We start from the raw sequence: 10,813 nt of genomic DNA on the forward strand, positions 1-10,813 counted from the left end.
GAGGCAGACTGAAGTGAGAGGCCCTTAGGCTCTCCTAGCTTCTCCCAAACTTCTTTCCAGTCTCCTTCCACCAGCCACCAGATTTCTGGTCACGCCCGCTCCTCAGTCATTTTCTATTATGCTTAACTTGGCCCCTCTCAGCTGATCCTATGTCTTCCAACATCCCCATCTGCATCTGCATGTGAGGAGAACAGGTTCCTCTCCCACACAACTGTCCTGATGATCAGTGATTTGTTCTCACCACCAAGAAGTGTCTCACACTGAGCTATACAGAACTTGGAAGCCAGGAGCAAGAACTGCTCCCCATTTAGCTGCAGAACAGTATGAATGGAAACATGCAGGAGAGAGAGACACTCACAGCTGAGAAAAAAAATGTTACAAGCTCCAGTTTCTATCTTATATATGACCCAAGATCAGTGGAGACCCCCTCTCATTTCACTCCCAGCAGCAGACAGGAGGCTAAGTATAGCAGCACGGGTAAGAGGTACTGCATTTATCCTCCTCCTTCCACCCCAATCCCTGCCACAGGAAAAAGAGAAGCGGCTTCTCCTCGGGGTGCATAAAAATCAATTTTAAAAAATTTTAAAAATCGGATTTTTTTAATTTAAATTGGAATTTTTCTATTTTTTTTTAATCATCAATAAAATACTAAATTTCTCTCTCATTTTAAAAATAACAGTTACAATTAAATCTCATCACAAACATGCTAAACCTACACTTACAGTGTACACTTACAGTTTAAGCCTTGATGGGTGGAGCAATGTACACAATTAGCCAGTAACACATGCCTGTGTGACAACAGAAGATGGGGTTGCATATCTTTCAAAAACAATAGATACATGGGGAAGAGCCCACACAGTATAATAATTAAAAGAAGTGGCAGTGAAAGCTGTAATAAACTGAACAAAAATTCAACTGTCACATGCACAGTTTTGTCATGGACAATGCCGCAAATGTGGCAAAGATAAGAAGATACTTAGAAGAAGAAACGGAAGGATGCTCCTTACTAACATACAGCTGCAGTGCCCATTTAATGCACCTTTTAGCCAAAGACTTAAGTACATCTTCTCCAGGAATAAAATAAAATGTTGCTGAAATCGCAACATACATCCATAACAACCATTTTGCTTCAGCTTTACAAAAGAGAACAGGAGGATCCAAACTAATTCATCCTCAAGATGTTCGATGGAATTCTGTGGTTGATTATTTTGAACAATTTATTAAGAACTGGCCTATTCTCATAAAACTTTGTGAAGAAAACTGTGATAAAATAGATGGAAGTATCTCATCCAAAGTATCTAATATTGGATTAAAGAGAAATGTAGAGGAATATGCTCAGTATACTAAAGCCTATATCCATAGCCTTAAACAAACTTCATAGAAATTGTTGCTACATTGCGATGCTGAAACAGCCTCAAAGACTATGTAAAACGTAAACAGCTTCCCCACCTTTGAGATCTGCATCCGATCCACGATCCACAAAAAAATGGTCCATAGATATAAAGTTGATATCTGTGGATTTGCAGGGTTCTACTCCCAGGATGCCAGAGCTAGGGCTCCTGCCCTAGCCCGAAAAATCTACATTGCAATTAAATAGGCCCTTAGCCAGAGCCCTGTAAGCCTGAGTCAGCTGGCAAGGGCCAGCCGCGGGTTTTTAATTGCAGTGTAGACATACCATGCGAGGACCCTTAAGCATGCCTAATTGAAACACCATGTACTGAACCAAGGTAAACTGATACTGACAACTTGAAATCTAGTCCATTTCAGAAGTTATTTAAAGCTATTCCTCATTTTTCCCTTGCCTTTAAGTCACCCCTTCAATTTTTGTGGTTTAACAACTATGGTTTTCTAATATTTTATAAAGTGGTATTCTTCACACAGCAGCATGGGAGAAAGTCAATCACTCCCCTATTTGTTTGATTCTATGTCCAGATAAACGCTGAAATTAACCATACATATTTCAAATGCGCAAAGTAAACTAACTGAAAAGAGGAGAGGGAGATTTGTTCCCTTTCTATTCCATTAAAAGTAATTTTAGGGGTTATCCTGCAACAATTGTAGGTAAACAAGAAAGTTAAAAGAGGAGTGATATATAGGGTGGCAACATTTTTCAATCTGAAAAGCATGAAAGTCCAAAACAACCAAAATTAGGATGCCTGAAATGTGGATCTGAAAAACTGGTATTGTCACTAGCACCCTTTGTCTGAAACATTGTTCAATACAAATGAGAATTAGCAGTGACACTTTGTAAAATAAGTCTTGGTCTACACTGACCTGGAAATTCAGCGGCAGTCGACGGCAGTTACACAAGCTACGTAACTTGTGCAGCTTGCGTAACTCCCGTCGACTGCTGTGCTTCCCTTCTGCGTGCCGTCTTCACTGCACTGCGCCGATGGGAACCGCGTTCCTGTCAACACAGTACTACACTACTTGAGAGGGTGGATTTACTGCGTCGACTTCCTGATCGATTGAGTGGGTCTACACTGACCATTCAATCAATCCAGAAAGATCAATCTGACAGTGGCGACTTCACCGCTGTCAGTATAGACATACCCTAAGTCAAATGCAAGCACTTTGATAATGGCACTTCCTTTGTACAGCACTTTGAGATCTATGGATGAAAAGCATTATATAACAGTGAGGTGGTATTATTGTTAAATATGTAATAACTGTTCCAGCTACAATAAACTGCATATATTAAACAGTATGTTTCAGTAGCTTGGAAAGTTATAAGATTATTCAATAAACGGAGTCTGTAATATTTTAGTTAATTTGTAACATCACTGTCATTACCTTTTTTTTTTTAATGAGAAACTCACGTAAAGGACCTTCAGTTGGCATAAATCAGTGTATCCACTGCAGTTCAGAGGATCAACACAGAGGTACACCAGCTAAGAACATTGGCCCACAATGTTGTCTCCATCAACAATCTTACAATTACAGATATATTTCCTAAGATGCTGCTGCAAGCAGATTGTGCTGTGTTTTTATGTAGTTTCCACCAATTGGAGATGGCTATATGGAGTGACTTTTCCTTCCTCTTTTCTCACACGCATGCTCAAAGCCTTGTATTTTGATTTATTTTTCCAGGCCAAAGAAGAAACATATGCAAGGCAATTAAGGCCAATAAATGTTCTTCTTGGTGTCTATGTTGAGATAAAATGGTTTTACAATTAAGGTACTTGTTAAGGCTACTTAAAATGTGTTGTCCAAGAGTTAACAGTTTTTAAAATAGCAAAAGGAGATTGCAAGTTCTTGGCCTTAACTTGAAACAAAACCAATGCTTAACCCTTCCATTTACAAAGTGCTGTATATATATTAATCCTCACAACACTCCTGTTGTGTGGGTAAAAGCTATAGAAAGCAAACAGAATAAAATTAATGGGTCCAATCCACTCAAAATCAGCCCCTTCCACCTGAGTCCAGCACACCTCTGGAGGCTGTCTGTGCTCTGGGATCCCAAAGACTACTCCATATTCTGAGGGGGTGAAAAGAAAGATGCAGCATTCCATTTCCAGGAGCTGAGATACCAGACTAAGTATTATGCAGCTACTTCTTTCCCAGGCAGCACTGTAGAAGTGACACTGTCCATTAAAGCTTGCCCCAAAACTTCAGTTTTGTTGCCCAGGCAATATTGTAAGGGTTTGGGACAACTCTCTCAATAGGGACTCGATGTTAGGTGGGTATTACCTACATTGCTCAGAGAGCCTTGACAGACTAACAAAGAGACCAGTAAACCTCCCTGGCAGAATGATCAGTCAGCTGAGGTGAAATGTTACAGCTTTAACTTTCTGGGCAACAACTTGGCTTCTGTGAAAAGAAAGAGAAAATGCAAAGGGTGAACACTTGTGACTCTGATGAGATACACACCTCCTGCACAGAATACAACAGTGACTGAGATGGAAGGGATACAGTTCATCCTCTTTCCAGGTAAATACATTCTTAGGAAAAAAAATCTTGGCTAGCAGGCCATACCTCATCTGTCTGTATTTCTAACACAGAACTGCAATACATTCCCATGGGCCACACAGACAGGAGTCGAGAGACCAATGGTCTCACAAACTGGGAGCTGTGTAAGACAGGAAGCTTATCTGCATGAATCCACAAATGAAAGAGAGCTCCATCAGATGCTCCGCCATCAAGCAAATGTTTTCTCTTTTGGTCATCCATGACAGGCTGACACAAAAGGTAGTTACTGTAATGTCACACAGACCACTATAATCTTTGCCTTGTCCAACCTGTCCCATAGGCTAGCTGAAGGGGGGGAAGCTGAGGATGACCTATAATACTCTCAAAGTCATTTACAACAAGTTTTTATTAATAGTTAGCCTCCAGATACTTTAAATGCTTAGACAAAGGGCCTGATTCTCCAATACTTTCCACACTGGGCACTAATTTTCACTTGTGCAAAGTCAGGGTATGTCTACACTGATTCCACTGCATCGGGCTCCGTGGATCATCCCACTGGCGCAGCACAGTGAAAGATGCTGCGGTAAGGGAGCGTAAGTCAGTTGACGGGAGATACACATTCTACAGCACGTAGCTTGCGTATCTCTCATTGATCCAGCATGGCAATGTAGACCAGGCCCCAGTGTGAAACATTGCTAAATGTGAATGGTGGCATTTTACACGCACTTGGCAAACATGTAAATGACTACACAAGGTGCAAGGCAGTGGAGAACGAGGCCCATAGAGACAAAGTGTTTGACTATGTGGAGGCTACTAATAAAAGCTAGTTCTAAATGACTGAGTTATAAGTTATATTACTTTCTATGTTAGAATATATATTAGAGTCTCAGTAACACTCACAGATTTGGAGACCATTGCAAGTCACTCCATTTTGCAATTTAACAATTAAGTAAACAAACACTATTGGGGAAAAAATCAAGATACCCTCCAAAAATGTATTTTGCACATTATTTTGAAATATTTAGTTTTTATAATAGTAACTGTACTGTGATATATTTTTCAAAAGTAATGAAATCATAATACTACTATACTTCAGTATGGAATATTACTAACGACATTTCTGAGGAGAAATGTAGTGAGACCACTAATAGACATTCTGAGAATTATAATGTTTGTGAATGAACAAAAAATTGATGTTTACTGGAAGTTGAATTCTTGCATCAAATTTGATCACTTTGTCATACCAAGATATCTAAGTGATTTACAAAAATATTAAGATTAAAGCAAATTTTACAGATTTAAAGGATATCATTATTTTTAAAATCCTAGCCAATATTTTCAATAATTAGACTCCAAGCCTACACTTAGATACCTAAATAAGGTACCAATCCTGCAGAGATTTACATACATCAATAAGATTATGCACATGAATAAAGGTGAGCAGCTCTGTAAGTTGTTGCAGGATCAGAGCTTTATCAGTATGGATTTAAGAATCAGAGTTGGAAGGGACCTCAGGAGGTCATCTAATACAATCCCCTGCTCAAAGCAGCACTAACCAGGACTAACCTCAGCTAAAGAGCCTACATTTAGGTATCCATTTTAAAAATCTTGACCTGTATGGTGTAATCAAAATTTATTTATGCATGTTATTAGTGCCACTATATTTTTAAAAAGCAAAAGATTTTTTAAAATCTCATTTGTTATGTATAGTCTGTTTACTGTTTGAATTTCTCTCCTGTTGGACAATGAAAATCAATGAAGTTAATTTAACTTCTGTTTATAGTCACTTTCATGTTCTTATCCCTGCAAAATTTGGCTTTCAGACTTGCAAGGGAGTTTAAATTAACTGTTTACAATGGGATTTTTTTTTGTTATTGTGAAACACTCCTCTTGGAGTTAGTTTTTACAAAAAGTAAATTATTATAAAAAGTAAAGGCTCTTTCATGTGGACAATGTTCCCTTAAAGCAGTTGAAACAAGTTTAATAAATTTAGTAGGGGGGGCGGGGGAGTCTAGGTTGGATATTAGGAAAAACTTTTTCCACTAGGAGGGTGGTGAAGCACTGGAATGGTTTACCTAGGAGGTGATGAAATCTCCATTCTTAGAGGTTTTTAAGGCCCAGCTTGACAAAGCCCTGGCTGGGACGATTTAGTTGGAGTTAGTCCTGCTTTGAGCAGGCGGTTGGAATAGATGACATCCCGAGATCCGTCCCAACCCTAATCTTCTATGATTTTATGGCTACAATGTCTTTGATGTGAACTTAAGTGGAAAGTAAGGATGTCTCTCTTGTTCCTACGAAATCACTGAGTTCTGTAATAAGTTACTAATGGCTTGATTCTGCAACCAATCTCTGCAGGACACTCATTCCAGTCAGTGATTGCTCAGAGAGGAGAGCCTTAAAAAAGTGAATACCTAAAAAGTCACATATTTTGGTACTGGAGACACAAGGAAACTTTCAGCTGGCTTTAGTAGGCCCTACATCCAGTTTGCTAACTCTCTGAGGCCTGGTCTACCCTATAGTTAGGTCAACATAAGGCAGCTTACGCCAATCTAGTTATATCAGTATCTACACTATAACTTTGCTGCCACTGATGTAAGGGCCCGACCACACATCATTACTTCAGTTCCACAAGAGGCGTAGACTTATGTCGGTATAGTTAGGGCGACTCAGTGCCTGTGTAGACTTTACTTATATGAGCTGTTGGCTGTCATTCTTGTCAATCTCACTGTGCTGGAGCCATGAAATTGACAAGAAAGCAGGGAGCCTACCTGCCTGTCACTCCTAGGCAGGTGGGGGGCTCTGAATTGGGCTGCTCCCTGGCCCTAAGCCAGGCTCCCTCGTGGCTCTTGGCTGGAAAATGAGGAGCCAGGAGCTAGGTGGGCTCCCAGTAGGGAGCTCTGTGCAGTAGCCGGGCTCCCAGCAGGAAGTGGGGAGCTGAGAGCCCTCCACACTGCCCCTCTTAAGTCAGTGGAAATGCTCCTGGTGAGGATATGCACCACCAACAGAAAGAGGGCAGTGTGAACATGAAAAACCACAGCAATTACTGCAGTGGCTGTAAGTGTGTAGACATGCCCTGAGTAGATTGGCCCTCTTTGTTAAGTGTTTTGTAAGCAAAAGCACAATATGTTTTGTAATCAAATAAGACACTCACCCCTTCACCGAGGCTATGTCTATACTACTCACTGGTAGCATGTAGCATATGTGTAGCTACACTCTGCTGTGAAAAGTACACCACATCCACAGGCTCTGGCAAAGGGGAGGTAGAGGGGAAAGTGTTCAGCTGCTGCCCACTGCCAGAAGCTTTCCCTGCAGAGGAGAAGGGCTCCAGCAGAGGGGAGCTGACAGCCTTTCCACACACACTCTGCTACCGGAAGAGCTCTTCTACCTGAGGTGGAGAAGAGCTCCAGCAGCCGTTGCCCTTCCCTGTTGCCAGAGTCTTTTCCCATTGCTGGAGTCTTTTAGTGGGGATGGGAAAGGCTCCAGCAGTCGGATACTATATTGCTAAAAATAGCAGTGTAGACGGGAGGCACAGCTTGGCTCAGTAGGGAACATGTAAGGTATGTACTCCGGGGTACATACCCACACCTTCAGGCATGTGTTCACTCTACTGCTTAATCTGTGCCTCACCATCTACACTGCTGTTATACCCACTCTAGGGATGCTATGTGTGTATATACACTACATGCTGCCAAAAGAATCCTACAGTGACATGCACTTAATCACTAGAAAAGAGTACTTGAAAAAAATTGTGCCAGAACATGCACCTGCCCAAGTAGTTCAATTTTCTCAACTGCATGCGACTTCAGTCTGGCACTGTGTTGATTCAGTGTTATCCCAACAAATATACTTCCAGGAGTGGGGGATGGGATAGAGACATCTTTTACAATAAAGACAATAAACATTTAGTTTCTCAAGAAACTATCAGATCAGAGCTGTACAGCACCTTGTCATAATATGCTGAAGATACAAGAGTTATAACTAATGACTATGGCAGAACAAGTCAAAAGATTTAGGAGGTATAATAATCAGACATGACAGATTTGCAAAAAGCCTTCTCTGACAACTACCTACAGGATTAGAGCAACCTATTTATTCCATTTCAGGCTACTCTTAGCCACATCCGAAACTGCAGTATTTCTCTCCCCCTTATTAATGCAATTCTCAAAGAATGAGCAGTGACAATCTGTGATCTTATAGGTCCAGCCAGTAAATATCCTCTCACTGTTTCTCCCTCTCTCTTTAAGACTAAACTTAACCCATAGAGGGTACACAGGAACTGCTGGCTAAAAAAATAAACCCAGCCATCATTTTACCCAGAACCAGGAGACCTCATAAATATAATTATGTGGCAACGTAAACTGCCACCAAATTCTGGCTTATTTTTACATTGCCTATTTAACGTTGCTTTGGACTTTAAGTTTTCATTTTAATAAAGTATCTCTTTCTTATGACTGAAGAAAACCTTCAAACTGTGAAAGTGTATAAAGCAATGTATTGATGTCTGCCCATGTCAGCAGACAACCTGAAATGAATCGGTGAGATGTGAACTGTCCCTTGGAGTTAATGATAATTACTGTTGGCAACTGAAGTATTTCAATGATCCCATTTTAGTAGAAACAATGGGCTTATTATGTGTCACTAGTGTAAGTGCAAGTGCAACTACTGAGTTGTAGTGGGGCAGCTAGTTGTTACCAACAGTTGACAGGGTGGGGAACTTGAAACTCAGATGCCTTTTCTCCCAAGATACACAGTCACCTCTGCCCAAGAATAAAAGACAAGATACATGCATCCCATCTCAAATACAAAAAGCCTTCACTACCTCCTGCATACCCAAAACTAAACAAGGTCACATGTCTCTCTGGGCATCAAAAGCTCCAACTGTCCCCAACCCAACTGCCAAAGCCTCCAGCATCATCCAGACAACTTCTATAATGCCGCTACTTGTTGTCAGTGTAAAGATCTGCAGCACGTTGAAAATAAAAAAGTGGGCTAGCATAAAATAAATTGAATGTAATACACAAAAATTACCTATAGAAATCTAATGAATATACTGAACTGGGCAGAGAAGAAGAGAAGGCTTGGGAGGGGCAATGCGCCGAGGGGCAATTCTGGGGCCTTGCAACTTAATTCAGGTCTAATGAGACACCTGGATTGTTTTCAATAATTATTTTAATATTCTCCCATCTACTCTTATGCTTCTGTCCAGAATCTTAGAATCCAACAACATGTTCAATACTGCACAAAATACAACATTAGAGCATTATCTATTATCGCCCAAAAGTTGTTAGGTGCTATACAGAAACAAGCGGAGACAGGGCCCCTGTCCTAGAGAACTTCCCCTTAGCTGTACCCCACACCACTTCTATACTGTGAACATATTATCTTAGTGCTGTGCAAAACACAGTGTGAGCAATACAAGCAGCTCAGTGCAGAAACCACCAAGGAGAAGAAAAAAGTATGCCACTGCCCCCAAGAAGATAAACATTCAACACTTATGTTATAAAGGCCAAAATCAGTAGGCGAACCCAGGTGTCATGTACAGGGCAGTTTGAACACTGTCATTAGGGTCAGGCCCATCAGTATAAATTTTGGGTGCCGGTACATTATGTTCACTGGGGACCCATTTCCTCCCTTCTCTTTATGTACACAGGAGTTAGACTCGATGGGGGGGAAGGGAAGGGGCAGCTCAGGACCCTGGTACAACTGTCCTCCCTCTCGTCAGCCCTGCTGAGGGGCCCCCAAATGCCCACGCCATCTCCTGTGGGGTTTGATTTGTTTTTAAAGACAGCTCTGTTTAAGTGACCCGGTGCACTGAGCGACTGAGCTCGAGGGTCTGCTGCTGCTCTGCACCACCAGCTGTTTGTTGGGGAGGAGTTTTCCCCGCCACGGCAGGGCGGCTTCAACTTCAGACAACACACCTGGCCGGGGAGGGGAAGAGAGGCGAGAGACTCTGGTTTTCCCAATGCTGCTGAGCATCAACCTGCCGTGCAGGGCAACCGCCCGGCGCTCTCCTGCCTCGGGGCGCCCCTCGACATCCCCTCCCCGCTAGCCCTCGGCAGCAGCCGCACACGGGCCCGACCCTCCAAACTCCTCCGGGGGGAGCCAAGTGGCTGGGCGGGATTCCCTGGGCAGCAGCCCCCCGGGCACACGCTACATGCCCCGCGCGCCCACGGCCTGCCGCTGGGGCGGGCAAGGGGGCGACGCGCCGAGGGGCAGCTGCAGCAGGCTCGGGCCGGCGGCGGCGGCCCTGCAGCAGCAGCGGGGGCTGCGGGGCCGAAGGAGCGAACCCGCCCCACTCACAGGCCACGTAGGCGGCGAGGGCGAGCCCCATGAGCAGCTTCATCCTCCGGCGGTCGATGGCGGTCAGCAGGCGCAGCAGCGGGCCCGTGCTCACCATCCCCGGCCGGGCGCGCGGCGCGAACTCCAGCAGCAGCAACCGCCGCCGCCGCCGACAGCGAGGCTGAGACAGTTACAGTTCCTGCCTCTCCTGCCCGCTGCCCAGCCCGGGCCCGCGCGCATGCGCAGCCGGCGTCGCTCTCGGCTGGGTGGGAGGTGTGCTCCGCGTTGGAGGAGGCCGGTGGGAGGGGGACGGGTGATGAGTGCGCCTGCGCGGGGCGGGCGGACTGGTGCTGAGGGCGCGCGCGCGAGAGAGAGAGAGAGAGAGAGCTGCGCGAGCCTGGCTCATTGGCCCCAGTGGTCCTCAGTCGGACGGGAGGTGGGCAGAGCGGTCTCTAGCCTCGCAAATTCCGACTCCTCTCACGGGCCGTCGTCCCCTCACCCCACCGTGCACCCCCGCCCTGCGGTGCCATGAGAACTTGGGTCTGCCGCCCTGGAGCCAGCCTGTCTTGCCCCAGCCTCGCTGCTTTTATTTTCCCAGGAGACTGCAGAGACACCCAAATAATCC

General features: G+C 44.1%; 1 protein-coding gene across 2 annotated transcripts in view; it reads right to left on the bottom strand.

The window, feature by feature from the left end:
* UXS1 (UDP-glucuronate decarboxylase 1) overlaps positions 1–10,422 on the bottom strand; it is a 98,604-nt gene extending 88,182 nt beyond the window's left edge. For both annotated transcript variants that reach the window (XM_067563610.1, XM_067563608.1), the window contains exon 1: positions 10,210–10,422. In XM_067563610.1, coding sequence (XP_067419711.1) covers positions 10,210–10,306 — 97 coding nt within the window. In that variant the 5' untranslated portion in view covers positions 10,307–10,422. The remainder of the gene's footprint in view (positions 1–10,209) is intronic.
* Positions 10,423–10,813: the final 391 nt, after the last annotated feature.

Source organism: Emydura macquarii, unplaced genomic scaffold (genome assembly GCF_026122565.2).
Source record: "Emydura macquarii macquarii isolate MOO-44397 ecotype Brisbane River unplaced genomic scaffold, CSIRO-AGI_Emac_v2 contig_2531, whole genome shotgun sequence".
NCBI lineage: Eukaryota > Metazoa > Chordata > Testudines > Chelidae > Emydura > Emydura macquarii.